General features: G+C 40.3%; 2 protein-coding genes across 6 annotated transcripts; one reads left to right on the forward strand and one right to left on the reverse strand.

Moving 5' to 3' along the window:
- The first annotated feature begins 1,738 nt into the window (after window positions 1-1,738).
- Window positions 1,739-22,116, forward strand: acsl1a (acyl-CoA synthetase long chain family member 1a). 5 transcript variants are annotated; one of them, XM_069167134.1, is made up of 21 exons: window positions 1,739-1,825; window positions 12,492-12,707; window positions 13,203-13,317; window positions 13,406-13,470; window positions 13,559-13,660; window positions 14,636-14,735; window positions 14,865-15,040; window positions 15,256-15,288; window positions 15,477-15,528; window positions 15,643-15,716; window positions 16,348-16,425; window positions 17,381-17,515; window positions 17,674-17,808; window positions 18,108-18,203; window positions 18,309-18,381; window positions 18,535-18,623; window positions 19,037-19,153; window positions 19,248-19,391; window positions 19,501-19,602; window positions 19,683-19,754; window positions 20,821-22,116. In XM_069167134.1, exons 2-21 carry the CDS (start codon window positions 12,513-12,515, stop codon window positions 20,959-20,961), a joined length of 2,094 nt encoding a protein of 697 aa, XP_069023235.1. In that variant the 5' UTR covers window positions 1,739-1,825; window positions 12,492-12,512; the 3' UTR covers window positions 20,962-22,116. The 5 variants fall into 5 exon arrangements, with proteins under 5 accessions (XP_069023235.1, XP_069023237.1, XP_069023238.1 ...); XM_069167136.1 differs by lacking the exon at window positions 16,348-16,425 and adding an exon at window positions 16,488-16,565; XM_069167137.1 differs by having other exon boundaries at window positions 1,784-1,825; window positions 12,495-12,707.
- A 306-nt stretch (window positions 22,117-22,422) lies between these two features.
- Window positions 22,423-27,828, reverse strand: primpol (primase and polymerase (DNA-directed)). Its single transcript, XM_069167362.1, has 14 exons — window positions 27,694-27,828; window positions 26,933-27,211; window positions 26,738-26,832; window positions 26,482-26,620; window positions 25,865-26,012; window positions 25,681-25,783; window positions 25,440-25,591; window positions 24,368-24,530; window positions 24,184-24,281; window positions 23,925-24,011; window positions 23,346-23,454; window positions 23,182-23,258; window positions 23,024-23,070; window positions 22,423-22,864 (listed from the first exon to the last, which is right to left on the reverse strand). The coding sequence occupies exons 2-14, from the start codon at window positions 27,104-27,106 to the stop codon at window positions 22,607-22,609; spliced, it is 1,650 nt and encodes a 549-aa protein (XP_069023463.1). The 5' UTR covers window positions 27,107-27,211; window positions 27,694-27,828; the 3' UTR covers window positions 22,423-22,606.
- Window positions 27,829-27,865: the final 37 nt, after the last annotated feature.

The raw sequence follows: 27,865 nt of genomic DNA on the forward strand, positions 1-27,865 counted from the left end.
GTGCAAAATATCCCCTCATGACTGATGTGTTTATATCGTATATTAGGTTGTTTCACTGATGCATTAATGCTAAAGTAGCATTTTACTATTGGATCAATCAATCAAATGTCTTATAGATACCTCATAGGGCAATTCATTGCAAGCTAGGACAACAACACCACTCACTACAACATACAACACGATTGTTTGAGGAGGGGCTAACATGTTATATACAGTTTGGATTAGTTTAGTTCAGTGGTTCCTAACTTATGGGTCTGGTGCCCACTTTTGGGTCACAAGGTAAATCTAAGGGGCCATTAGATGATTAATGGGGTATGAAATAAAAAATGAAAAGGCAAAAAGATTCACTTGGTACAAGATTTAGGGGTCAAAGGTCAAGCTCACTGCGACCCCAATTCAGTCCATTCTCATGAACATGATATTTCAGCAATGTCTGGCTGGAATTTCTTCAAATGTGACACAATTGTTGACTTTGCCTCAAAGATAAACTGATTCGAATTTGGTGGTCAAAGTTAAAGGTCACCGTGACGAAATGTCTCTCTCAACCGTCCATCCGTCCTGCTCTTATAAGGTCAATATTTTAAGAGCACCATGAGAGAATTTCTTCAAATTGCCAAACATATTTGCTTAGAACCAGTCATGAACTAAAAAAACATTGAAGGTCAATGTCACTGTCACCTCACATTGACCCAGGCTTGTAAATGCGATATTTCAGGAATGCCTGGAGGGAATTTCTTCAAACCTGGCCTGGTCACTTGGCCTCAGCAATTAACTGGTCAAAGGTCAGAGATCACAATCAATGTGACTTTGCATCTTTCCCATTCTTTTGAACACAACGTCTCAGAAATGCCTTAAGGGAATTACTTCAAATTTGGCACTTACATGTACTTGAACTCAAGGATGAATTGATGACAGTTTGGTGGTCAAAGGTAACTGTGATGTCCAAAAATATATTTGTGGCCATAACTCAATAATTCAAATATCTAACAGGATAAAATCATTATTATTTTTTTCTGTACATCATTCAACACTATTAAGGAGGAACAAAAGGAAAGATTGTGACCGTATTTCACATTATGACAAATTGATTAAATTACCCCAAGGTGTCCATCTAGCATGATGATGACATATATCTTCTATGCTGTCAACACTGAAGTTGTGTGCAAGGCATCCACGCTTTAGAATGTATAGCTTCCTTTCAGCAACATCTATATGGGTTTTGAGAGATATGCATATCGACTACAACTCGAGTGGTTAATGGCATACAACCGCTATGCTGTAATTGTAGTTTTGTTTTTATCAGAGAAACTGCAGGTCTTAAAAATGTAGTAGAAGTACAGATATTGGCAGAATGAAATGAAAAGTAAAGTGCAACTACCTCAGAATTCGTCTAGTACCCTACACACCAATACTGTGTGTGTGTGTGTGTGTGTGTGTGTGTGTGTGTGTGTGGGGAGGGGTGTGTGTGTGTGTGTGTGTGGGTGTGGGTGTGCGTGTGTGTGGGTGTGTGCGTGTATGTGGGTGTGTGTGTGTGTGTGTGTGTGTGTGTGTATGTGGGTGTGGGTGTGGGTGTGTGTTAGGTAACTTACAGTTTGTTTGCTCTACAGGATATTCCTGATTTAATACACTTGCATATGTACAAACGTCATTGGCATGACAATATTGACCAATGACTGAACGCCTCTCAAAGTTTAGACAGAGCAACACGTGAGACGGCCTCTGATTGGCTGAGAGCTGCAGCAGCTGAACATAATTAAGGGTTCCGCCGTCACTGTTGCTCCTGCTGTTTCTTCGAGAACCAGGTTAAAGTCTGCTGCTCACACAGGTTTGTCGGAACATTTACAGTTTTTGAACGCCAACATCCAGGCAGAGATGTCAGACGGTCTATTTACCCGAAGTTAGAGGCAGGATGCGAGCCGCCGAAAAGGCTGCTTCTCTGGCTGCCTTAAGCAGTCCTGAACTAAGCCACGTTTTGTCTCTTTTGTCCAAATCGTGTCTTCAGTTCCGTTTATCTCACGATATTCAGTCGACAGCACAGTGCTGCCGGCCAGCCGTGTGTCTTCAACCAGATCAGTGCGTTCATTTCTGCTGTCCGTGTGCATCGCTGAGAAACCTGCGTATATAGCCCACATGTAGCTATCCTTTGAGATGAAAACGGATGTGGACACGTAGCATCAGAGATGATTTATATACCGTCAGTCAAATGATACTTTGTTTTCAAACTTCATCGTTAAATCTCCCTTTATCACGGCTCTGAACACGTTGGTGAATTAATTCGGATTATAAGTAGTGTATAAGAGAAACAATGTAACTATTGGTGCATGTCGTCCCGCCATATTATTTATAACTCTTGTGTGTGTGTCTGACCTGGTAAACCCAAATCAGTCTTTTTGAGCACTCATGAGGAAGTGAGAGCAGCACAGGCCGAGAAGCTGACCACGTCCTTGTTCTTCATGTTTTAGTTCATCCAGGCGTTCACTCGTTTCCTCTTAATTGCCGCACAAAATGAAAATCTACTCGCAAACTCGTGTCCGAGACGCAGCCTGTGAACATGCAGCGTTTTCTGTCTTTTCTTTTGGCAAAACTGCTGAATATGAAGCGCTGACATGAAGGCTTTTTAAATTATTCTGCGTCAGAGTCTGACCAGTGTTGCGATTCTGGCACCAACATCACCATTTGAGAGTTGGGGGAAAAACGTCAAGATGAGTCCTGTTGGAGGCTTCTGACTACAACCAAATATCCAAATATGACTTTAAAAGAGCAATTTGCTGTTTTATAGACGGTTTGCACGATCTCTTGGCAGGCAACAGTTGCTAAGCAACCAGCAGAGATTCCAGGAAGTTCCTGGTCAAAACAATAACTCCTTTTCCAGTGTATGGTACGGCTCAATCTGACTCTCTGCGACTTTTTTTTTTTAGATTTCCATCAGCAAAAGCTGCAGATGTTATCTCGTACCTGGTACAGTTTTTGGTATCGCCTCCGTTGAGGTTTCAAGCGAGCTGAACAAATAGCTACTAAAATGTGACGGGAAAACACTGCAGACCACTGATTGGTCAGAGAATCATCACTCGCTGGACAGCCTACACAAACCCACCATTGTTAACTTGCCAAGCTTCAATAGCGGCCGCAATATTTCTTCTTTTGTCCCACTGCGTTACTCGATTAGTGGCAACCTGCAAAAAAAAAAAAACACAGAGATGTAGGAGTTAATCTGTTGCTGAAAAAAAGGATTCAGTGAGTGTGTGTATCACGTTAAGTATAGCGTTACAGTAGTTTCATACTGTGTTATGACCAGCATCACTGAGGGGGTCCTGATTTCATTGGCAAACCAAATTTATTGAAGGACCTGGTACCCAAAGCATGTCGGTTTGAGGAGAATAGCAAAGAAAATGGCACAAAATTGTGCAGCACATAATCTTACTCTCACTAGTGGATCGGGCGGCACGGTGGTGCAGTGGTTAGCATTGTCGCCTCACAGCAAAAAGGTTCCGGGTTCGAATCCGGTCCTGGGCCTTTCTGTGCAGAGTTTGCATGTTCTCCCTGTGCTTGCGTGGGTTCTCTCCGGGTTCTCCGGCTTCCTCCCATCATCCAAAAACATGCACCTCAGGTCAGGTTACCTGGCGCCGCGCTAGTGGCAGCCTGTTGCAGCAGCTCCCCCCTGAGAGCCCCTCTGCTGTAGTGAAGAAATTTCCCCTCGGGGATTAATAAAGTGTATAAAATCAAAATCAAATTAAAAGGTAGAGACAAAAGTTAAACACGGCAGGTTTAACATTTTGCCAAGTGTATTTGGTTAAAGTTTAAGCCTTTGTTTTGCTGTGACAAAGATTGAGATTCACCTGAGGATAAATGAGGAGACGGAGATACTGATGGAGAACGGTGTGCAGCAAAGGACTACAATTTCTTATTCTTATTTGGCCAACAAAAAGGCTGACCTTTTTAAAATGTGTAGTATACACACAGACAGACAGACAGACAGATGGTGGTCAGACAGTGGTCACAGACAGACAGTGGTCAGACAGACGTACAGACAGACGGTGGTTAGATATTTTAAGTATTATGAAGATGTTTCAGAGCCCCAACCTGCTCTATAATGAAGGCAAAGACATCAAAATGTATCAAAACTGAACACTTCAGTCAGTCTGCTCATTCAGATGCTCTCACTTTGTTTTTTACCTAACGAGGCTGCATGCTCTGTTTGTTTGTTGGTGCTGTTGTCAACGAAAGAAAATGTGGGAGTACTTTACATTTTTTGGGGGGGAGTGGATGCAGTTCAGAGATGTACTTGGTGTTTTATAGCAAACTTCCTCCGACAGGAGTCTGTGGAATGTAGCTCGAGCCCGAGTGTTTGTCGTCTTCTCCCTTTTTTGAAAACACATTTTGTGACACATGCCCTTTGTCGTGCGTGCGTGGTCACATGCGCAGTTACAGTGCAGGCGGTAAAGTGACCGTGCAGATGCAATCATGTGTTTTTGCCCTTGAGTACAGGAGCAGCTTTCATTCGGGCAAACAGAGGGAGAGTTTGTGGCTCTGTGATTGGGGAGCAGGCCGCCACCCTGTTGTCACTCTGATTCGGTCATTTGAGAATACCAGTATCAGCCTTTCCGTCTGTTTTGGGTGTCTTAGCAGAGCTAGGAAGGACTGAGTGAGCTGCTATTTACACAACAGTCAGCTCTGACAGGCCTTGAGGCAGGAATTTCCTCTCACACTTTAAAAAGTTATAAGAACAAACTTTTACTGATGTCACTGAATGATGGAATCGATTTAGAAGGAATCATGTGATGTGAGCAGCAAATTAAGGATGAGGCTTAAAAAAACCTCATCACGCATCTGCATGCAGTATTAAGAGAGAACTGAGTTACTGTGGACGAGGTTCCTCCCAAATACTTTTACGGTGGAACTTCTTGGTATCACAGTTAAAAACAATGATCCTGTTCTTGGATGATTTGATTCAGTTCATGAACCACATCCAGTATGATGATGGTAAGCCGGCCTCGTGTGTCGAGCCATTTTATTTCTTGGAGCTCATCCAGTTTACTGTCGGCTGCTTTATGTTATTTCCTCAATGTTTCCCGGCATAACTTTAAAAGTATTTCTTCTATTCAAGCCAATGAAACAATGTCATCACACAACCTGACAGAAACAATGAATTACTCGGGTCGACACGAGGGCTGCAACTAACGGTTGTTATCATTAGCACTTAACCTGTTGATTATTTTCTCAATAAATTGATTGAACGGTTTGGACTTTAAAATGTCACAAAGTTGTGAAAAATGTCAAGGCACGGTGGTGCAGTGGTTAGCGTTGTCGCCTCACAGCAAAAAGGTTCCGGGTTCGAATCCGGTCCTGGGCCTTTCTGTGTGGAGTTTGCATGTTCTCCCTGTGCTTGCGTGGGTTCTCTCCGGGTTCTCCGGCTTCCTCCCATCATCCAAAAACATGCACCTCAGGTCAGGTTACCTGGCGCCGCGCTAGTGGCAGACTGTTGCAGCAGCTCCCCCCTGAGAGCCCCCCTGCTGTAGTGAAGAAATTTCCCCTCGGGGATTAATAGAGTGAAATAAAAAAAAAAACCAAAACCCAAGAACTGCCTGAAATGTCTTGTTTTGTCCCGACCAACAATCCACAAACAAAATATGTTCAGTTTATTACCTTTGAGGACAAAAGGAAACAGAAATGTTTTTCTTTTTTTTTTTAATAAGATGGAAAAAGTAAATTCTGTGTTATTTTGTAAAAAGAAAAAGAAAAATCTAAACAATCAGTTATCTAAATATTTGGAGATTTATTTTCTGTCAATCAACCGATCAATTAATAGAGTAATTGTTGCAGCTGTAATGGACATAATCATGTTCAAGAACTGTTTTAATAAGTGCTCAATTAAGTCATTTTCAGACTCGGTAGCCACACGCCTCCGGTGTTGATCGGTCAGTCCAACACTTTGTTCCAGACTGAAATAATTTAACAAAAATGATTCGGATAGTCACCAAATTTGGTAGATTATCTCCAGAGGATCAATCCCGCTGACTTTAATAACCCTTCACTGCCACCAGCATAGTGCGCTGGAGTTTCTATTTAAATTAAATTTCCCTCTGCAGAAGCAGGTGAATATAAGTCGGTGTGGCATGAGTTTATTGTGCGGTTGTATTAGAATGGTTGTATTCTCTTTGACCTGCATTGTAAAGGTCGTGTGCCCCAATGTCGAGTTGGTAGCTGCGACCTTTGATCCACTTCACAAATCCCATCCTCCACCCTCCCTCCCCTGTACATTTCTCCACCGCGAGGCCATGTGACCAGGAGTGTGAGGTTTCACCAGGGAGGTCAGGATCTTGCAGTCTTGAGCGTGGTTGTCTTGTGCAAGGTCAGCCTCTGTGTCCGAAAACCAGTTTTGAATGTGACTGGAGGAGAATGGACACGGGTCAGGCAGAGGGTTGAAACACGCCACACTGAAGCCACATGAGCCCCCACAAGCATCCAGCTGCCGTGCAGTGACAAACAGCCTTCGCCCTGTTTATCTGTGACTTGTTGCCGAGTGTCAGCTGCTCTGCCCTATTCAACACTCGGTGACGACACCTTTTTGCAAGTTACTTCAATATTGGCTCTTCACCAGACCAGTCAAGAAAAAGTGATATGTCGGTTGCCTTGGAGCATCTTCATGCTTACCCCTGTAAATCTTATCTGTAAGTGGATGTACACAAGAGTATATTGACTCATCATCATGTTTGACTTACTTCCCCTCAGGGCGACGCCATACTATTTGTGAAACTGTTGAATTATCGATGAGGTATTGGCAACCGGGCGGCAGCAGATCCAACAACAGGCTCTGATAAGTTAGTAACTTATCAACATTTTGTATTTTTAGAAAAAAAACCTCAATAGTGAAACACTGTGTTTCTTCTTGTCTACAAGTCATGAAGTTGTAGACAAACTACGACTTCACCAGCACGGAATGTTGCAATATGTCTTGACACCCTTTGAGGAAGTTACACACAACAGGATCCGAGGTTGAAAGAAATGTCTTTCTCTTCGGTAAGTCATTTCAAGCGGAAAATCTGTAATTACAGACAGTCTTTGACCCACATCAAGGACACGGAGGAGCCATTGATTTACAGATGTAGGGCTGCAATGATTTTGTCTTTTACGCCATCATGACATGTTTACTTTTGACCTAACCATCTATATCTCTATGTATCTATCTAGTTAATTTTTAAGAAGTAATCAGTCACCTTATCTTTGTATATCACTTAACATTTCAACTATTTCAGATGATAAAAAAAAAAAAACACAACTTTGTGGGTTTTTTTGTGGTTTTTTTTAACTTCCATATGTTGTTTAATGGGAAAGGTCCAGTAAGGGCTGCTATTAGACACTATCCTTATCTGCCTATGCCGCAGGGTTTATAGTTCATAGATATAGATGTAGATATCGATACCCAGTTTACAGGCTCATAAAACAAGAGAGAAGGGGCATCATCCTCACGTCTCAAAGTTTGCCCAAGGCTAGACCTTTTTCGTTTCGGTGGACGCCATCTGGTGTCACTCAGCGTATGCAGTTTACGCCGTCAGATTTAACTTTAACCTGATTTCAGAGAGAAGTAGATCAAATCAGTTTTTAAATGTCTGGCCCTAAAACCGATGCTTTCACATGTTGAAATGACGACTTGCGTTGGCAGATATCATCAGTTGCAGCTAACTAGCTATTAAGGCTTCATGAGTTGATTTCTGGCTGACTTTGTATTGTTGAAGTTGAAGTTTCCAGCCGACTCCTTTTAAAATGACAATCCTGTTTGGAGTCTTAAAATATGTCCTTTTAAAGATGCATACATGAAAGACTGTTGAAGATACACGAAGGAGACATACAATGTTAATGCTAAATAACAAAACAGCGTTGTTATTGTTGTTGTATGTATGCTGTGATGTAAGCATGTAAGATCCGGCTGTTTTATCATTTTAACGTAGGATGTACTCCTTGGTCTTGGATATAACATTTGATTCCTAGGAAGTTGTAACCTAGTAGTTGGCCGAAACATCCTAATGATTGTATATTGGAGTAATGCATACTAATGCTGCCTTCAAATCGAACTAATAAACTCGTCGTTACGACACGGGCAGTCGTGCACGGTAGACGTGACAGTCGAGTGGTTAAACATCGTTGCTAGGCAACGGCGACATATCCACAGACGCTAACAATTTTGCCAGTGAGCTGGCGGGTAATGTAATGCAGGAAATGCAAATGTATATAACGACAGATGGAGGAAGTGAAGCCATTGGAAACACTGGGGGGGGTTTTGGTGTCGTGGCCAACCTGACTTACGACAACTTCCATGTTTACCAGGAGATGCACACTGGCTCAAAATGCTTCTTTTTTTTTCTGCACAAAGTTATTTGGAAAACAAAGTGGCTGTAAAATATTTTTGCAGATTCATGTAGTAGGTGTGAAAGACCTTCCTCCTGAGATTTGAAAGTGGCAGCTTTGTCGAAAGGGGATTATGTGCCCTGTGTTTAAAGGCTTCCTGTGTTAATCCTTCACTGATAAGGCTGTAATAATGAGCTTAAATAGTTTAACCCGACGCTCGACAGCTAAGCCGACTAGCAGCTCAGTGTCTCTTTTAAGAGAAACTAAAACATTTTTCGAGGAAATCAGGTGTGTCAGGCACAAGGATGTTTTGTTTTCATGGCAACTTCCTGGTTGTGGTTTGAGCGGCCCCTCCACCAAATGGTACAGCTGAAATCGGCTCGCGAGCCGCAGGCAGCTACCAACTGGTCTTCGTGATGTGCTACGTGTCAAATGAACCCACTACCCTCTCCACCTCTTTTCTCCAGTGTCTTGTGTTTGTGTGCGAGGGAGTGGGGTGACTGGTGAGCTGGCTCTGCCATTGGCTTGTCATTCCTCACAGGCCAAGTATGGAGAGTGGAGGTCGTGGGGGTAAGGGGTGGGCGGTGTAGTACCTTTTGCCTCCAACAACCCTTAGCCAAACATGACGTCAGCATGTGTTAATCATCTGACTGGAAGGCAGACTATTAGAGTAGATCTGTATATCACTACCTAATCTAATCTATTATTTACTTTTTGAGTAGTTATTTATTAAATGTTTAAAAGGGAACTGAGGAATTTGTGTGAATTACAGATGCGTAAACATTTATTTATCCATTAGTCAGCTGGCAGAAACTCAATACCTTTTGGTTTTGGACTTTTAGTCAGACAAAACAAAGACATTTGAAGACGTCACACGGGCTATGCAAAAGAGGATTTTTTTTTTGGGGGGGGTGGGGGGTGGGGGGGGTGGGGGGTGGGGGGGTTTACATGCAGACCAAACAATAAATGAACTGAAAAAATATCGGATTATCAATAATAATGGTCATTATTTACAGCTTTAAAATTATGTTTGATATTACACAGAAATGTAACTAAGTCTTGATGTTTGTAAAGCTGTTAGTAACACGTTTATAAAAAATTAAAAAAATCATTGTCATCATCAATTTCTACTTATTTCAGAAGGTTTGGGAGATTTGCTGATATGCATTTGGTAGTTAACACGAGTTAATACAAGGGTAATTATTCTCTTATTATCTCGGGATCTATTGCAGGCTTTATTATAGATGAATGAGCAGGACACACTGTTTGGGGCTTTTGGGCTTTTGCGTCAGTGTGACTCAAAAGTGTTTTTTGTTGGCATAAAATCCCGATAATAGCCAGAAAATGTAAAACATCGGTGTTCATCATGTTCAGTGTACATGTTTCCGTTACACTCCACAATGATTCGCATGTATTTTGTTCTCTACGTTCACAGCTGATTACACAGACAGTTTGCTCTCGGCCTACTTTTTACTAACTTTTTTTAATTGGTGTGTAATTCTTTGTTCGACTAGATTCAGCTGTTTGGGCACTCGGCAACACAAGAATCGCACTCGCAGTATCCAGATAAAGTGTGAAAAGTTATTGGTGGTTCACTGAACATGACTGAGAAAGAATCACTGAGCTCAGTGCTCTGCTCATTCTGAATTAGTCTCTACTGTTATCATCTGTGGCCCTCGTTACTTTTTACACCAGTTCCACAGACAGACACGTGTACCCGTGTTCATAAATGCAAAAAGGCCATGACATTAAATGTGTGTTGAAAATGAAAAATGCGAGTTTGGATCAACCTGTTTGCGGAGTTGTGCTGCAATGAGTGGCTGGCGGTGTCTCATGCGTCTGTGTTTCTGTTTGAAAGGGGCGTGTTCCTGCTATTCATAGTTGTGAAAACTTCAGAGGTCTATTAGAGGTTAGAGTGAGTCCTTCTAATAGCAACGGCTGCAGCACAGGGCCTTTCAGATAACTGGACCTCTCCACTTTGGACACAGTGCAGACATTTCTTCATTTACACTCTGTATATCTGTGAGTATAGAGATTCATTTTATTTTAGTTTGCCAATAATCAATGCTGGACCTGCAGATAATCTATGTGGCTACATTTAAGGTTGTCATGGAGCTGGTGGGATCATTGCTGTGCTTTCATAGCGGCTAATAGTAATACTGAGAGAAACATTTATGAGGTTTAATGTGGAGTTTTTGATCATGGTAGTAAGCTTTTTTTTCCCCATCCAAGAAGACAAACAGTGCTGAATAACGGTAATGAATCTTTCCAGTACTTTTGTGGTCAGTTGATGAATGTGAGAATTATTTTAACACTAATCTCATTTCAGCACAATGTACCATGTCTAAGTTGTACTTACAGGTGAATGATATACATTAGTTTGTTTGGCAGCTTTTTTATAGTACGTTGCTCCAGTTGGCACCGGTCCCGTTTGTCATGGGCTCTGTGTTAATAATAGAAGTAGGTGAGAAGTCAATTGTTACCTCCAATTGGTGATTCACGTGTTCATTTACCCACAAGGCTGCTGCCTGCCATTCCAGAGGTCAAACAAGTTGACCTGAATGATGAGGATGAATACAGTTGAGGAAAAACATGAAATATTGGAGGACTAAGTTATTAAATAATGTGCTTCCATACTGAGATGTAATGATTTAAAAGTAATTGCTTGTTAGATGTGTTACTCAGTGAGCTTCAATCACTATTTCCTGCTTCTGGTTTCTCTAATTTGCATTTTACATGTAATTAAAAGTCCCAGACAGGTGGTCTAATTCTGCTATATTAAAATTTTAGTAGAACGGAGCCATTTGTCCGGGACTTTAAAGAGTGAGGTTTCAGCCCAGTGAGCTCATCTCTTAAACATTTCCAGCAGGAAGCCTCTCTTCTTCTCAGAAACAAGTGGTTCAGCTCAGCGTCTGCTGTTTATCTCTTTATATCTCTGTGGAGGCTTGTGATCAGAAAATGTGTGCGCAGTCATATTTCCTTCCTGTGCCTTTGTTTCCAAGTGCACAGCTGTTGAATAGGATAGCACAGCTTCCTTTTGTATACAACATTTGTGGAAGAGCAGAACAAAAAGGACAGAAGCCGAACAAATATTTGTCTTTTAACAGCGTATTTCTGAAACCATTTGAATTTGTGTTAGATGCGTGTTTTTGAAAAATATTTGCATCTTTTAGTTTTGTGAATTTTATAGAGACATCTTATTGAAATCTTATTTAGCCATTAATTAAAATGCTCTTCTCATTCAAAGAAAAACTATTTCTTGCTGTTTTTTCAAACAACTAATTACCGTTGATATTTTAATTTTGTATTTTTATCATTGAGTTTATAGTCTTTCAAAGTAATGATTACACAAGCTGAACATGCATTAGGATAAAATACATTTAAAATCTCATATGCAGCTATTAAAGCCAAATAATCAAATACAGTAACCATGAAGTGGTGGATCATCACTGAATCACAGTGCTGAACGCTGCTGCTGCATTGCCCTGAATGATTCACTGTGAATCTATCCTTGAAGCTTTTATTCTAGTTCTCTATGGTTTTTGTGTCGCTGTTACGTCAGTACGCCAGAAGTGGATGTTCATGTCACAAAAAGAAATTAAAGCTTTACACATAATTCTTTAAAACAAAGGGAGTTTTCTTTTGTCGCAGTTTGAAAGTTAACAATTTCAAACTCGGCACAAAGTTTTTGAACATTTTGTTCAGCTGAGAGTGTCAGACATGAGCTTGGCAAAGTCAATGATTTACATCAAGATCAAAATGGGTAAATGAGTAGAAAAACGAAATTAATTTCTACAGGGCATATTCAGCATTGCATTTAGTTTTGAAATGCAATCACAGTGACCTTAGTGAGCCTACCATGACGCCAGTATTCACATCCACTACTTTCAGTTGGGTCTCTTGTTGTAATGTTAAGGGTAATTCACAAGAAGATAATTTAAAAGGCACAAAACAAAATTTTTCCAAGAATGATTCCAAATCGTCCTAAAATACAAAATATTACTAAAATATTGATACAAGTCACAGCAGGTGATACATTGTCTTGTCTTTAAACAAACCTCTGAGTTTAAAAAGAACCAAAACACACATGCAGAAGTGAAGAAATCAGGCAAGTTTCCAAATTATACGGTCTTCTCTCTGTTTCCCAGCAGGGTTGGTGCAGAACAGCCATGCAGGCTCAGGAAGTCCTGAGGCAGCTGCGGATTCCCGAGCTGGACGACATACGGCAGTACATGCGAGGCTTGCCCACCAACGCATTAATGGGTATGGGTGCCTTCGCCGCCATCACCACCTACTGGTTCGCCACCCGGTCTAAAGCCCTCAAACCACCCCCTGATCTCAGACTGCAGTCAGTGGAAATACCAGTAAGGGATCTCTTTTTTTTTTTCTTTCTACTCTCTAGACTGTGTATTCATCTGGGATTTCTTTTCCGATTTTAACAGTTGCAATAATCTGAAATGTATCTGTCCATCCACCGTCTTGCAATTTTTCAAGTAAGAACATCATCTAGCTGCAAGAGTGCCAAGAAAAGTCAAATTTGACCTCATTCAGCAGGAATGTTAATAACGTTTTCTGCAGGAACTTAATCACAGCTGAAGTTGCTGCAGTTCTTCAAATTACAAGCCAGGATATCTTCACTCATTCCCACATTTAAAGTACCAAACACCTGGTCTCACAACTTTAAAGTAAAAAGTGGGCTTTATGGATATTTGTTTTAGTATTTTAAGGTGCTAAATGCTCAGATGCTCCACTGCTGCTCATCAGTAAAGAAATGTGTTGAGGTATTGTGACTTCAAATAAATTTAAAGTGATGAAAGAGTCGGCTGGTTGTTACATTTTGGATGTTTTTTTCCTCGTAGGGGGGAGAACGTGCGAGAAGATCAACACTGCTCGACAGTGATGAGAACATGACGCACTTCTACAGCGACGCACTAACAATATATGAGGTGTTCCAACGAGGGTTCAGAGTATCAAGTGAGTGTCTCCCTTGTTTAAGTTAAATAGGAAACTCACTGAAGACATTGAAAGGAATATAAAAGTGAGGTTTTATCTCTTATCGCAGATAACGGACCTTGTCTGGGATCGAGGAAACCAGACCAGCCGTACGAGTGGCAGTCTTACGGAGAGGTGAGACGTGGACCACAGACATTGTTAATATCTACCAGAGTTAAAATGAATATAAAAAAAACTGTTGTTTTTTTTTGTTTTTGCGCAGGTGATAGACAGAGCAGAGAACGTCGGATCAGCCCTCATCCACAGAGGACACTCTCACACAGGAGACAAATACATCGGCATATTTTCCCAGAACAGACCAGAGGTACAACAATTCAGCCTTTACTCTTATATCGCACTGTTCTATTATGCAAATATATAATGGTAACATGCAGGCCAGTCGTTCGTATGTTCACCATTCTGTTGCTTAGTGAAAACTGATACTTATACCTCATATAGTGGACTTAAATGATCCTACAAATAGGGCCCTATCGGTCATGACATTTTTGTTGACAAAATAATGGCAATTAACAATTGAACTGTCTTTCACTGTTCATTTTTTTAATTTAAAATAAAAAAATTAAAACAATAACTCCCTCCTGGCAGGTCGACCTGTTAGTACCATCTGACCTCTGCAGCTCATCCAGAATACAGCAGCTCAACTGGTCTTTAAAAAGGGGTGGCACAGTGGCACAGTGGTTAGCATTGTCACCTCACAGCAAAAAAGGTTCCAGGGTTCGAATCTGGTCCTGGGCATTTCTGTGCGGAGCTTGCATGTTCTCCCTTTGCTTGCGTGGGTTCTCTCCGGGTTCTCCGGCTTCCTCCCAACACCCAAAAAACATGCACCTCAGGTTAGATAGTGCGCTAGTGGCAGCCTGTTGCAGCAGCTCCCCCCCGAGATGCTGCTGTAGTGAAAAAATTTCCCCTCGGGGATTAATAAAGTAAAAATTTATGCCACTTTTATAGTGTAAGTCTAATCATAGTGAAATAAATTGTGACAAGTCCACTGGAATTGCGATGTAAAAGTTAGTGTACTGTCTGTCATCAATAACCAAAAGCCAACTGCCGTCTAGCATCACAAAGACAGAATACACAATATATACAGCCATATTCCTGTTTCCACTTTCATGACATCTGTAAATATATACAAATTATTTCCTTTATAGTCTCTTTCTCTCATACTTGATCAATTCTTCTGTATTCTTACAATAAGATAATGACGTGGCCAGTTGTAATTGCACTGTTCATTTTTTTTTTTTAAGTGACTAAATCTAATAATGTTGGTCTGTTTTCTGTGCAGTGGACCATTTCAGAGCTGGCCTGTTACACGTACTCCATGGTGGCGGTCCCGCTGTACGACACACTCGGCGCAGAGGCCATCGCCTACATTATTGACAAAGGTAAAACAATAAACAAAAGTGCACCTTCATACACTAACCACAGGCCATCTGCAGCGCGATCAGTGTTCGAGATCACGGACGTTGATAGTGACAGAATAAGTGGTTAATGTGGTGCCGTCTGTTTTTCAGCCACCATCTCAACAGTGATCTGCGATGTACCCGACAAGGCTCGGATGATTCTGGACTGCGTCAGTGGAAAAGGCAGAACTGTGAATATGATTATTCTGATGGAGGCGTTCGACAGCGACCTGGTGACCCGCGGGCAGGAGAGCGGCATCGAGATCCTGAGTTTGAAGGAGTTTGAGGTAAAAAGAACGAACAGACGAATCGTTTACTGAAGACTGCAATATAAAGAAGGTTCCTCAAATCTGCAACAGCAACAACGTCATGTAGCCTCTTGAGTATTTTTACAATCATAAACCGATGTTTTTGGAAAATTAGCTGCTATTTGAGTCACACTGTCACATGTTCTTGTTTGTTTATCTTGACCATGCTAACACTTTTTTTGTGTTTTTTCCAGGCCTTGGGTAAAGCTAACCATCAGACACCAGTGGTGAGTAGGAACAGCACATCTCATCTTACCTGCTGATTGCAAGATAATTGAGGCTTTCCGTTAATATTAAATTACTACAATGAGAATTCATATTTCAACTTGGATAATTCGCTGAATCAGCAGGTGAAATCTTGGAGAAAAGTAGTTTTTTTATTTTTTATTATTGGAGATCTGTGATCTGATTACAGCCTCCCAAACCAGAAGACCTTGCACTCATCTGCTTTACATCTGGAACCACAGGTAATTCCGGGACTGTTTTAACTCTAAAATTTAGGATATGTTAATTTTTTTTTAACATCAGGTATCATCCTAATTGTGTTGGTTTTGTTTCGTTTGTTTTTTGTTGCTTTTCAGGAAACCCAAAAGGTGCAAACCTCACTCATGGAAATGTAGTCTCCAACACTGCAGCTTTCATTAAAGTAACAGAGGTAAACATACACACCCGCGAGGATATTTACTCACTAAAATCTTTCTGAACAATAATAATCCAGATGAGATAAGAGAGTCGATGACAAATTCATCTTAGTAACCTTCAGTTCAAAATGTGTGCACACAGCTACATGTTTCACAACCTTATTTTCTTTCTCAAGAGTCAGAGGTGAAAAAAGCACTTCCCACTTCTCTGCATTTTGTAGAAACCACAAAATGTCTTTACTTACAGTTACTATTCCTACTTTAAGATGCTGCAATTTAAAGCTTTTAAAATAAAAAATAAAAAAATCTTTGCATTTTCAATCAAATACATTATCTAATCCTAAAGTCTTGGTTCTTTTTTTTTTACCGTTGTTTTGGACACGGGGAAACAATTTTATTCAATTTATTTGTTAGATAAATGAATTAAAAACAAGAGAGAGCAGAAAACAGTCTCCCGTCTTTTGACCTTTTTAAATAAAGGCAGCTAACTTCTAAAACCAAACATTTGACCTTGCGCTCGTGATTTAGATCAATTCAAATGTAAATATTCAGCTGATTGATAGACTATGCTTTAAATCTGAAATCCCTGTCTGACCCTCTGTGATCACCCCTATATTTCCCCTCCCTGCCTCTGGTGTGGATCAGGGCACACTGAACCCCACTGATAAGGATGTGCACATCTCCTTCCTCCCTCTGGCCCACATGTTTGAGAGGGTGGTGGAGGTACCGTTCGCCCTGCTTGACCTGCATACTTGCATGTGTTTTGTTTTGTGTGTCCTCCGCAGGTGCACTGCATGCTGAACCTCCATGACATTCATGTATCCTACCTCCCTCTAGCTCACATGTTTGAAAGAGTTGTACAGGTATGTTATGGACTAACTTGCCTTCAGATGTGTAACTTATGAATGGAGTTGAATTAGTGAAAGGATTATTGTAAGACGAGTGCTGCATTTCTTTAAGCTTTGTTTGACCTTTCAGAATTACAGTTTATTGTCTGTCCTGTCGTGTGTTTTAAGAATATTTTGCATACAGTAGAATTATAGTCTTCATATATAAATGACAAACATACATGTCACAAATGTAGAACTCTTGATAGAACCAATACTTAATATGATTTTAATAAAACCATTAAGCTGCATGCCAGGATTTCCTGAAACTCCTCCAGATTTGAGGTCGGGTATTTCCTGAATACTTAATTATAAAATACTTGTACATACTGACAGTTAAATGGTCAGAGTCGTCTGCATACTCATTTAAGTAATTTTGTTCAGACAAAACACTGCATTCAGCAAGTGTAGCTTATTTTGTTATGTGTAAAAAAAAAAAAAAAAGAAGAAGGGTTTGTCCAACCCACAGTCAATAAAGATGATAGATATTTATATTCCTTAGAGTATTAAATATTGTTTGACTGTTATTAGTTCTGAAACTTGGCTAATGTGTCAGCATCTGGACTGGTGTCAGCTAACTGAATGCCACCAACAGCAGGTAATAAAGAAAACTGGTAGTGTGGTGTGATGTGAAATAAAAAAAATTAAAAAACGGCAGTGGGTGTAAATAACAAGCAATGGGTGTGTAGTGTGTCTAAGTGCAACAACAGTGCCCCCTTGTGGTAAAGATGTTCCGCATTTTTATTTTGCAAAAGTGAACAAGCAGCCTTTTTTTTTTTTTTTTCTTTCAGGGTGTCATCCTCATCCACGGGGCTCGAATCGGCTACTTTCAAGGGGACATTCGACTGTTGATGGATGATCTGAAAATGCTGCAGCCAACAATTTTCCCTGTCGTCCCACGTCTCCTCAACCGCATGTTCGATAAGGTCAGTAAAAGTATATTTTTTTAAAATATAATTTCTCGTGTTTATTCTCACTTTTCTAGCCACAAGTATAATTTCTGTCTGCTGCCTTGTTTGGCGTTAAATGTAAAATGTGGTGACTCTGTGGAAGACTACTAGCAGTTTTTCTTGTTTCTCTCCAGGTGTTTAGTCAAGCCAACACACCGCTAAAAAGATGGCTGCTTGATTTTGCCTTCAGGAGGAAAGAGGCGCAGCTTAAGAGTGGAGTGGTCAGGAAGGACAGCCTGTGGGACAAACTCATCTTCAAAAAAGTCCAGGTAATCATGACACGGTTCTTAAAGCACCTTGTCTTCTCTACTACTTGAAAAAAAATACTGCAGATATATTTAGCTTGAAAATGAGGTTCAGTCCTGTTAGAAGGTGCAAAGATGATCGGGAAGGAGGAAAATATATAAACTATTCTCAAATTTTAACCAATCCCTTTCAGTCATTTTTTTTTTTATATAACTGAATCTCCAGTGAGTTTTGTGTTGCATGATTAAAAAAAAAAAAAAAAAAAAGGAGCACAGTGTTTGTTATAAATTTTGAGTCTTCCTGTTTGTTTGGCACTCTGCAGGCCAGTCTGGGCGGCCATGTGAGACTCATGATAACGGGAGCAGCCCCAGTGTCCCCGAGCATCCTGACTTTCCTAAGAGCTGCTCTCGGCTGTCAGGTGAGCCACGTCCACGCCCATCTCACTGACAGACGGGCAATTTTTTTTAATTTTTTTTTTTATCACTAACTGTCTTTTCACTAATACCATCCACGCTTTTTCCAGTTTTATGAAGGCTACGGTCAGACTGAATGTACAGCTGGGTGCTCCATGTCAATGCCAGGGGACTGGACAGCAGGTAAAAGTTCAAACTTCCACTAAAAGTTGCTAAAGACTGTTCTGATGGACTGCAGCCTCACTCTGCTGCTGATATGTAGGACATGTAATGCACTGTGTGGATGGTAACGATGCTTTGAAACAAGACGCTAGACTGTGACTGTTCTCTCCTCAGGTCACGTCGGGCCTCCTCTGCCATGCAACCATATTAAACTGGTAGATGTGGCAGAAATGAATTACCTGGCAGCCAATGGAGAGGGAGAGGTGAGGAGCGAGCGTTATTATCAAATACATAGTGTGGATTTATTTATTCTATGTATTTCATTTTCACTTTTTACACAACTGCTGATTTTTGTCAAATTTTCTTTCCTCCCAAGAACAATTTGATGCTCGTTACATGTTTCAACACCAGTTGAGCCTTTAAGGGGAGACCGTTGTAAAACTCTGCTCATTTTAAATCAGCGTTAGCAACAGATACGAGACGGGAGAAAGCAAATATTTGCAACAATATAGTGAGTCCTTGGTAAACAATGGGAATGTAGAGATTAAAAGGCGGGTAGGTCATTACGAATACGTGCAAAACTTGAGAAAGTTCGCTTCCAGTAAAAAGTCAAATCTGAATGTTTGTGAGCTGGAAGGTTAAAACGTCTTTATATTTGTCATCTCTCCCGCTGTAGGTGTGCGTCAAAGGACCAAATGTATTCCAGGGCTACCTGAACGACCCCGAGAAAACAGCCGAGGCGATCGACCGGGATGGATGGCTGCACACAGGAGACATTGGAAAATGGCTTCCTGTGAGCAAAATGAGCTGAATGACATCGACTCCATAAAATCAGACTATTATTGTTGTGATACTTCAACTGAAACTGCTCTTTTGGTTGATTGCAGAATGGCACGCTGAAGATCATTGACAGAAAGAAGCACATTTTCAAGCTGGCACAAGGAGAGTACATCGCGCCGGAGAAAATAGAAGTGATATATAACCGCAGTGATCCAGTGGCCCAGATATTCGTTCATGGGGACAGTTTACAGGTCACCAATTCATTGATCTAACTCAAACTTCTTTTTTATTTGTATCTACACTGATATGTTAAGCAGCTTGTAGGAATTAATCTTCATTTTATCCATGTTGTATTTTTAGGCCTGCCTGGTGGGGATCGTGGTGCCTGATCAGGACTTCTTACCTATGTGGGTCAAGAAAAAAGGGATTGAAGGATCCTACTCTGAACTGTGCAGTAACAAGGTCAGATTTGTTACCATCATCATCTGAACATACAGCTCAAATCTCTGCGCCTGCCTAACATTTCTCAACTTTTTTTTCAGGATGTGAAGAAGGCCATTCTGGAGGACATCCTTAATTTAGGCAAAGAGGCAGGACTCAAGTCTTTTGAACAGGTGGGTGGTGACAAGTGGCAAGGGCTCCTTTAACTCACTACTGATTCTTTATTTCTCACCTTCAAATTAAAGATGAAATAATGAATAGCTTTATTGTCCTAAATGGACTGATCAAATTACTAAACTATTTCAGTAATCACTTAGTTTGCTAATGCATTAGTAACAACCTTTCATTTATGAGAAAATACTGCTTTTCCTGTTGAATCTGATGTAATCTTAATATCTGAGCATTTTGAACACTTTACAATTCGCAGAGCTTTCTGTGACTGTTGCAATAAATAAAGCTTGATGTACCGGTGGCTTTTCTCAAAAATTGCAATGCAGTTTGCAGAATTTTATGTAATTTTCTTTTTGTCATCATGGAAATAAAATTCCATCCCCTATTACCCTAATAAAGTAAGAATCATATGTAATCACTCCGTGATTAGTCCCTCCAGGAAATTGCAACTGGAATAATTCATGGAAATGAAAGTAATATCTACAATATTTGCTTGAAATTTTGCAAAATTCCTGAGATTTTTTTTTTGTTGTGCTTCCTGAATAAACATTCAATAGCGGCTCTACTGAAGGAAAGTAACCCTTTCCAAACAAAACTTTGATCAACAAAAATATTTCCTCATTTACAGTCAGAAAGGCTCTGCAACCTCTCGGCATCAAAACAAACTGCATGATTTAACTACATTTCCCATAAACCCCATTTTGCGGTTTTCCGGTCAGCCGCATGTGGTTTGTTTTGATGATGATGATGATGATGAGGAGGAGGAGGAGGAGAGGTTGAATTGCCTTGTTGAGTGTTAGGACTCTTTTTTTTTTTTTTTATTAATTAAGTTTTATTTGGAAAGGCTTTCTTTGTGCACCAATGTCTTCAGGACAACTTCTATAAAGAACATTTATTGTATAGAGAAATGGTGGACATTTTGCAAAAATGACTGCTCCTCCTTAGGTACACCGTTTTAGCATTAGTTATTTCGATAGCAAAATTGTGATTTCCTTGGGGGGGGGGACTGACTTGATTATCAAAAATGATTACTGTTAATAATTTGTAATCTTTTTTCCCCCACTGCAGGTGAGAGACATTGCGTTGTACCCAGAGATGTTTTCTATCCAAAACGGTCTGCTGACTCCCACCCTGAAGGCCAAGAGGGCCGAGCTTCGAAGCCACTTCAGAGAACAGATTGATGAACTTTATGCCAAAATTAAGATGTGAGTTGGGATCCAGGATGACAGGATGACTGTCATTTACAGCACACAGCCACAACCAAATCATCTATTGAGGGGATTTTCCTTTTCTTTTCTTTTTTTTCTTTTTTTTGCCAGTGACGATCATAATAATTTTATGGGGACTGCTTTCTAACAAGTTGAATGAATCTTATTTTGAAGTGCATATTACCGCCGCTTCGATGAGTAATTGTACAGCTAACACAGGCTAACTTGTGAAGAATATCCCAGAACATGTCATCATGTTATTGGTATAGTTTAACTAAGAACAATGGTTAAAATTCACAAAGGGCAAATGTGATTTACTCTGCCTTTTATTGCCATTAAATCTGACTACTTTATGGTGAGTCAAGCTCCTGAAAACATTTGAGCAACAGAAAAAAAAAACCTTTCAATTGCCTTTACGACTATTTATACACCAGATGATGTGGTAATCTATTTAAGTTGATATTTAATGTAATCATTAGACATGTAAATAGTGTATCTGCTGGAAAAGTATATTTGTATGCAGGGCACAGTTGCCTGATACGCTGTAGTTGTAATTCCCTGCATTCCCGTGTTTCTCAGAGCTTCACACTAAGACTGACTTGATGTCAGTGTAGAATTTAGTTAACGGCCTATTGGGAGTCGTGTTGCTTGACAGAAATCTGTGTTTCTTTGGTTATTTTTGTTCTCTTATAACGATGCATGTAAAAAACTGAATGTTGCTGTAACGTACATGTGGTGCCTGTTGAGATCCAGGCTGTTGGATAAAGCTGCATAACTGTTGTTTGTATATTGCTGAAGTATTTGAGGCAAACATTTGTTAACTATCGTCTCTAAATTCATTTTAAAAAGCCACTTTTTTTAAATAACTCCCACGTCATTGTCAGCATTTCAAACGATTCATTGATGGTCCATGAAGTCCCCATTCTTCATTTCAGCTTTAAAAAAAAAAAAAGGTTTGCTGTGAATTCACATGTTTTAAGTGACTTAAGATAATTATGCACATCTCATCATGCCAAGGACTCCTTGACAGTCCAAGCCATGTTGTTGGGTTGTTTGTTTTTTGTTTTTTATATGAAAAGGGCAAAGGTGCAGTTTTGTGCTGTAATGAAAAGTATAGGATCAACTGTACCAAATAAATATTTTCTTCAAAAACGAATGTTTAGTTTCTGTTTCTTTTAAATAGTTAACACATTTTGACAGGCAAAGTTTTGATTTTGTTTTTTGAAATTGCCAGTAAAGTGCCTCAAAATGAGACATTACTTCAAGTTCCCAAAATAATCATTTATAAATGGTAATGAACTATTTAACAAATGTTTCATAACACACTGTAGTTCTAAGTAGCTAGAAGGACATTTTGAGTGTTTATTAATTTGCAGTATTTGTCAATAATTATAAAAATATCAATGAATACCAATTTCATATTAATAAAACTGTTTTACTATATTGTAATTTGTTTTCTGTTTATAAACCAGCATGTATTTATGGTTAACATTTATAAATGCTTAAAGACAACCCATTATGAGTTATAAACCATAGACATATATATATTACATGTGTTAATACTACTTAAAATGCCAAGAAGAATGTCACTCAGTAACGTGTTACCAGTATATTTGATGAAGAACAGAAAAATAACAAACCTCCCTCTACTGGGAATCAAAATCTGCCATACATGTGAGCAGAAGCTGGTCTGAGATCTCCCCGTTGTTTTGTTCAAAGTTGTCCAGGCTCTCTAAACAGTCCTGGTCATCCTGTTCATCTCCCCACACATCAGGAGTCTCCTTCTCCAGACACCCTGAGCCCTGTGGGGCCTGGTCTGGTACCTGGTCTGGTACCTGGTCTGGTACCTGGTGTGGTTCAATGTTGCCAGCATTGTCCATTAAGTACGCCTGGTCCTCCTCATCCTGCCAGCAAAAAGAGGACATGATCAGTCCGTGCATTTATTGTAAAGAAGAACACAAAGTCTTTGATCTTTAAAAAAAAAAAAAAAAACAAGATGCAAGATTTCCTGAGAAATTTAGCTGTCAGTCAGTCAGTCACAATGCTAGTTAAAGTAAACCTACCAGTGTCATGATGTAGCTCACACAGATCTCTTGTGGCAGTGGGTAACCTGTAACAGTAAAATATTTATCTCAGACAGACTGCATTTCTGCCATTGTACATGTCTTTAAATAATCTTAAATTAAAGTAAATATAGCAGCTCTTTAGGGTCATAACATACTGGAGGACCTGAAGTTCCTGCAGTCGGGATCATGACACTTCTGGTACCACACTTCCTCTTTAAGATCGACAACAATCCTGTAGAGGAGAATGATACACAGTCGGAAAGACTGACACGGACGCACGTGGACCGCCCTCAGAAACATTAAAACATACAGCACATACATGATGTTGTTGCTTTTATGAAACCTGTCCACGTTTTCACACCAGCGGTATTTGGCAATGTCGTAGACCAGAAGATGTTCTGTGGCGAAGTAGTTCCATCGTCTTATACCTGTTAATTGTATACGAGATCATGAAAGTCAGGCAAAGTGAAAACGTGAAAACACAGGGTGACGATGGTTTGTTTGATGGTTCGAGTACACACACACACTTTGTAACACACAAAATGCTTAAAGCAACATGCGGTGCATGTTTTGGAGTTATTTTACGTGAGATTTACTTTATTAAGAGAGACATTATCATCTTTAGGACGATTGAACACTTATTATTTCACTCTGCTACAATAATCAACACAGCTCTCTGATTTTAACTTCTGAGCAGCCTTTTAAGACTGAGAAAAAAAGATTCAAGCTGTATCATCGTGTTGGCTAGATATCATCTCAGATAACCAGTAAACAGTGTAATACCTGATAAACTAGCGAGTGACCGTCTCAGCAGAGATGTGTGTCGTGCAGAACTCCATAAATGTTTTGCAACAGACATCATTTGCAAAGATGTGACTTACGACAGGTGAGCACTTACTTCCCTGCACTCCATCCTTCCTGACCACCGTTAATACAAACGTGTCCACTTCACGGTGAGGGGACGACTGGTAGCCAGAAAGTGCACCTGTTAGTACGGTTTGGAGAAAAGGTTTCATGAATCAACAGCATTCATGTTGGAAATCATCGAGTTAAAACCAGATAATAATTATTACAAAAGTAACCTGATACACATAAGAGTAATATACCACGTGTATTGAATGCAGAACATTGACAGGGACCTCTCTGTTCAGGGTTACCTGGATTTGAAGCTGATCCCTGTTTGCAATGAGGCGTCAAGGTTTTGGCTTCATTTGTTTCTGGGACGTCCCAGGTGAGAATTGTCTGACCTGTGAAACTGATGACGTACAGGACACGACCTGACGCGTTAGCTTGACAAGATCATGCTTTCAAAACTTGATGTTGTTAAGGTGCCTGACGTACCTCAAATTACACACTAATGATGCCAAGAAGACACTTTCCTCTGCAGAAAATCCCTTCTCGTGTTTGGCCATAAACTCGTTGTCGTCTGCCACAGTGAAGGCAGCATTTTTCCCCACTTTGGATGATTTGTAAAGACGGAAATTTCTGTTCTTAGTGTAGACACCTGTTTGTGTAAAATGTAACTACAGTAAAATTACACACATAAAGGCAAAGATTACAGAAAGACTCTTTTAAATGGGTACTGAATCTACTATAGGAAGGAATTAAAGGCTAGGTTTACAGTCTGTTTTAAAACATCAGTCAGGTGCCCAGACAAACACTGGAACACGTTTTTCTTGCTGTTCACAGGGGCATTGAACTAAGGTATTTTCAGAAACTGAACCAAGTGAAAAAATAAATCTCTGTTTACATTGGAAAGGTTTGTAGATAGAGCCGTTCAATGGTCAAAAGATTTCAGCTTCTCTCAGATGAGAAGATGAAAAAAAAAAAAGATGAATCTGCATATCAGTCAAACTGATCACTTTTTAAGCAAATAAATTCCACATTAGTCAGTTTTGTTGTTCTATTATATTCCAAACGATGATTTATAAGAAATACCAAATAGATTGAGTTTGATTTGAGATTGAGACCGTAGAACCATCTTCACGGCCACCATGAGCCGGGAACACAGTACCCGAGGTCCAGGAGGGTTTAGAGAGAATTTTCCAAAAGTTCAATCGTTTTAGTATAAAATTCCCTCTTTGTGTTTCCAGTTGAGCTGCAGTAAAAGGACAGAGACAAAAAGAGAGAATGTTGTACTAAAAACTACAGAACTCTGTAAGATACACAAATGATCTTATGAACTTAATTTTTGTGTCAGATAAATGTTTGAGTATAACTTTTCACAGGAGTAGTGTGTATTTGCCTCCCTTCATTTACACTGAAAGAGCAATAGGAATGGATCTTTTTAAGGAGTGGTTAAAGCGATGTTTGTGTGGGCACCTGAAAAACGTTGGCCTATCCTTTAACCTGTGCAACTGCATGTTTCTAAGGTTAAAAAAAAAGAAAAAGAAAAGCTTCTGGTTCCTCTTACCAAGATCCACAAAGAGACCGTCTTTTCCATCCTTGTTTTTCACCTGGAGGAAGCTGAGGTCGCTCTTTATCTGCCTACGCCTCTTCCTCTGTGGACTCTCAGATGTCCCGTCTGCCGCTGCTGGCTTCCCCTCAGTAAAAAGCTGTGCTCCTCTATCAGTACATGATTGAGAATAATTACACAAAGTGAGGGTGGCAGGGAAATAAAAAAAGACAGATTTTCACAGGTATGAAAAACAAACCGTGTTTCATTGTTTTCTGTCGCAGAATTCGTCCCACTATCCAGGAAACTTCCACTTTTAGCTTTGTTCAGGACGGGCTGAAGAATCGCATGGATGAATTTACCTGAGAAACAAAATCAGCCAGAATAATTAAATATTTCAGATTTGAAAACGCACATTGCTTTTCATGTAAGACTGAACATACCAACATGTACGTTGTCTTTGAAAGCTGCATTTTGCAGACTGAAGATGAGATGTCGACTGAATTTCTCTTTCGTGCTGGAGTCAAGATTGAGGACATTTTTCGCAGAGCATTCGATCCCATAGACTTCCATTAACTTGTCACAGACGTACTGTCAACACACAAAGCACAGACAGGCGAATGTAGATTCTGAATCCTTGGGTAAGAAAGTCCAAAATAAACAACACAATCTATCAAAAATGTTTATCCCCATATGTCAGGTTTAGTCTCCGAACCATTGCTTTTCACAGTTTATCTTTTTTAACAATATTTACTACTTTACTAATTGTACTCCGCTCATTTAAATCAATTGTGAACTAAACTCAAAAACTCCTTCTTTTCCAATTCCTTTATCAAGGAAAAACAATATGCCAGCATACTTGAAGAAATCTACACTCACTTATTAACAGGGAATTTACACTTGTGGAATGAATTGCATGCGTAAATCTAGCTAAAACAAATTCGGACAGAATGATTGTCTGTCATGGTTAGATTTATGTGAAGCAAGCTGCTCCATTCAAATGTGTTGAACAGAAAGTGGCGTGTTAGATTGCGACTGAGGACACAAAAACATGTCCTACCTGGATGAGCAAAGACACCATAGTTTTCCCATCAGATCCCTCGTTTGAAGCCTTGTGGAACTCCAAGTCAAAGTAAAGCTTACAAACAGCCCCCTCTGGTATCACTTCATAGCAGTGCATCAAGGACTGAGTGTAAGTCCTGGAAAACAAAACAAAAAAACATCGAGAGAGAAAGCACCATCGATGGACATCATAACATTGTTCTAAAACACAGAAGAGGACGCACCTGATTTTGAAATGTACAAGTGAGATTTACCTGTAGTAGTGCCACAGCTCAGTGTAACTGGTAACCAGATAGATCCGTTGACCCGGGTGAGTCTTTTCTTTTTCAAGAGCAAAGATATGTACAGCCTAGAAATCACAGGGTACAAATATTAGCAGCATTCCCCTTTACATACAGGATGTGAACTCTGCAGGACGGAGTGGTGAGGTGACGCAGCGTCCCGTCTACCTCTTTGCAGCTCTGAGCAAAGCTGATGGCCATACTCTGACGAGGGAAGAGCTTCCAGATGGAAGAAGGCTGACACGGCCACAGGCGAGGTTTGTAGTGTGGCGTCAGAGGGTTCAGCTCGAACGACTGAGCGAGCTGCTCAACCTTCTTGAGCCGGTCACCCCACTTTCTCATCCTCAAATGCTTATCAGCAAGTCACATGCAACCCTTTACTGGACCGGTGATTCGCTCAAAGACACGTCAGTGGAGAGAGAGAGAGAGGATGATCGGACCTAAAACCTGCAGAACACAGAACATTATATAAATGTGGTGATGCACGACAGTTCAACAGCACCTACAGACTACCAGGGACTTTGTGCTCTTGAGACTTCATGCCTCAAGGAGACTTCAGCTTTTTCCACCTCAATCTACTTCCTGTCGTGATATTCTCGTGGTTGTAAATGCACTTATCGGAAGTCGCTTTGGATAAAAAGCGACAGCTAAGTGAAATGTAACGTAACATTCAACGGACGAGTTCACCCAAAGTACAACTAAAAAGAAACTTCTCAATAAACCCTAGTTAGTTATGTGTCATCCAGACGTATGAGGTCCTGACCTACCAGCTCCTACATTACTCCAGCAGTTCAAAGTTGGCAACCCTGCTTTCATTGAAGTGACAGAATAGGTACTTTTACTCGAGTAAATAACCCGAGTACTTCTTCCATCTGTGAATCACGTCACTGTCAGAGCTCGTTCAACCGTGACGTCGAAATATAACTTACACGTCAGCAAATTCGACGTCGAGTTTGTTTTAGTTCAGTTGTAAAACAGACCGCTGAGTGACATCAACACTGTGTTCGTGTCCAATAGTTTAACCATTCACCTGTCACTCGGTGAAAACTGAGAAAACACACAAACGTTTCGTCACCGCGTCCTGTTTTCGTTTTCTGGCGC

The sequence above is a fragment of the Embiotoca jacksoni genome, unplaced genomic scaffold (assembly GCF_022577435.1).
Source record: "Embiotoca jacksoni isolate LCO1_2020_lvr unplaced genomic scaffold, fEmbJac1.0.p SCAF_4, whole genome shotgun sequence".
In the NCBI taxonomy this organism is placed as follows: Eukaryota; Metazoa; Chordata; class Actinopteri; family Embiotocidae; genus Embiotoca; species Embiotoca jacksoni.

Coding starts and splice junctions, on each gene's coding strand:
- acsl1a (XM_069167134.1), top strand. CDS start 12,513: ATGCAGGCTCAGGAAGTCCTGAGGCAGCTGCGGATTCCCGAGCTGGAC. Junction 13,318..13,405: donor ACGAGGGTTCAGAGTATCAA/GTGAGTGTCTCC, acceptor CTCTTATCGCAG/ATAACGGACCTTGTCTGGGA. Junction 18,382..18,534: donor GCCAGGGGACTGGACAGCAG/GTAAAAGTTCAA, acceptor TTCTCTCCTCAG/GTCACGTCGGGCCTCCTCTG.
- primpol (XM_069167362.1), bottom strand. CDS start 27,106: ATGAGAAAGTGGGGTGACCGGCTCAAGAAGGTTGAGCAGCTCGCTCAG. Junction 26,013..26,481: donor TGGTGTCTTTGCTCATCCAG/GTAGGACATGTT, acceptor GTGTGTTGACAG/TACGTCTGTGACAAGTTAAT. Junction 23,455..23,924: donor GAAGGATGGAGTGCAGGGAA/GTAAGTGCTCAC, acceptor TACAATTAACAG/GTATAAGACGATGGAACTAC.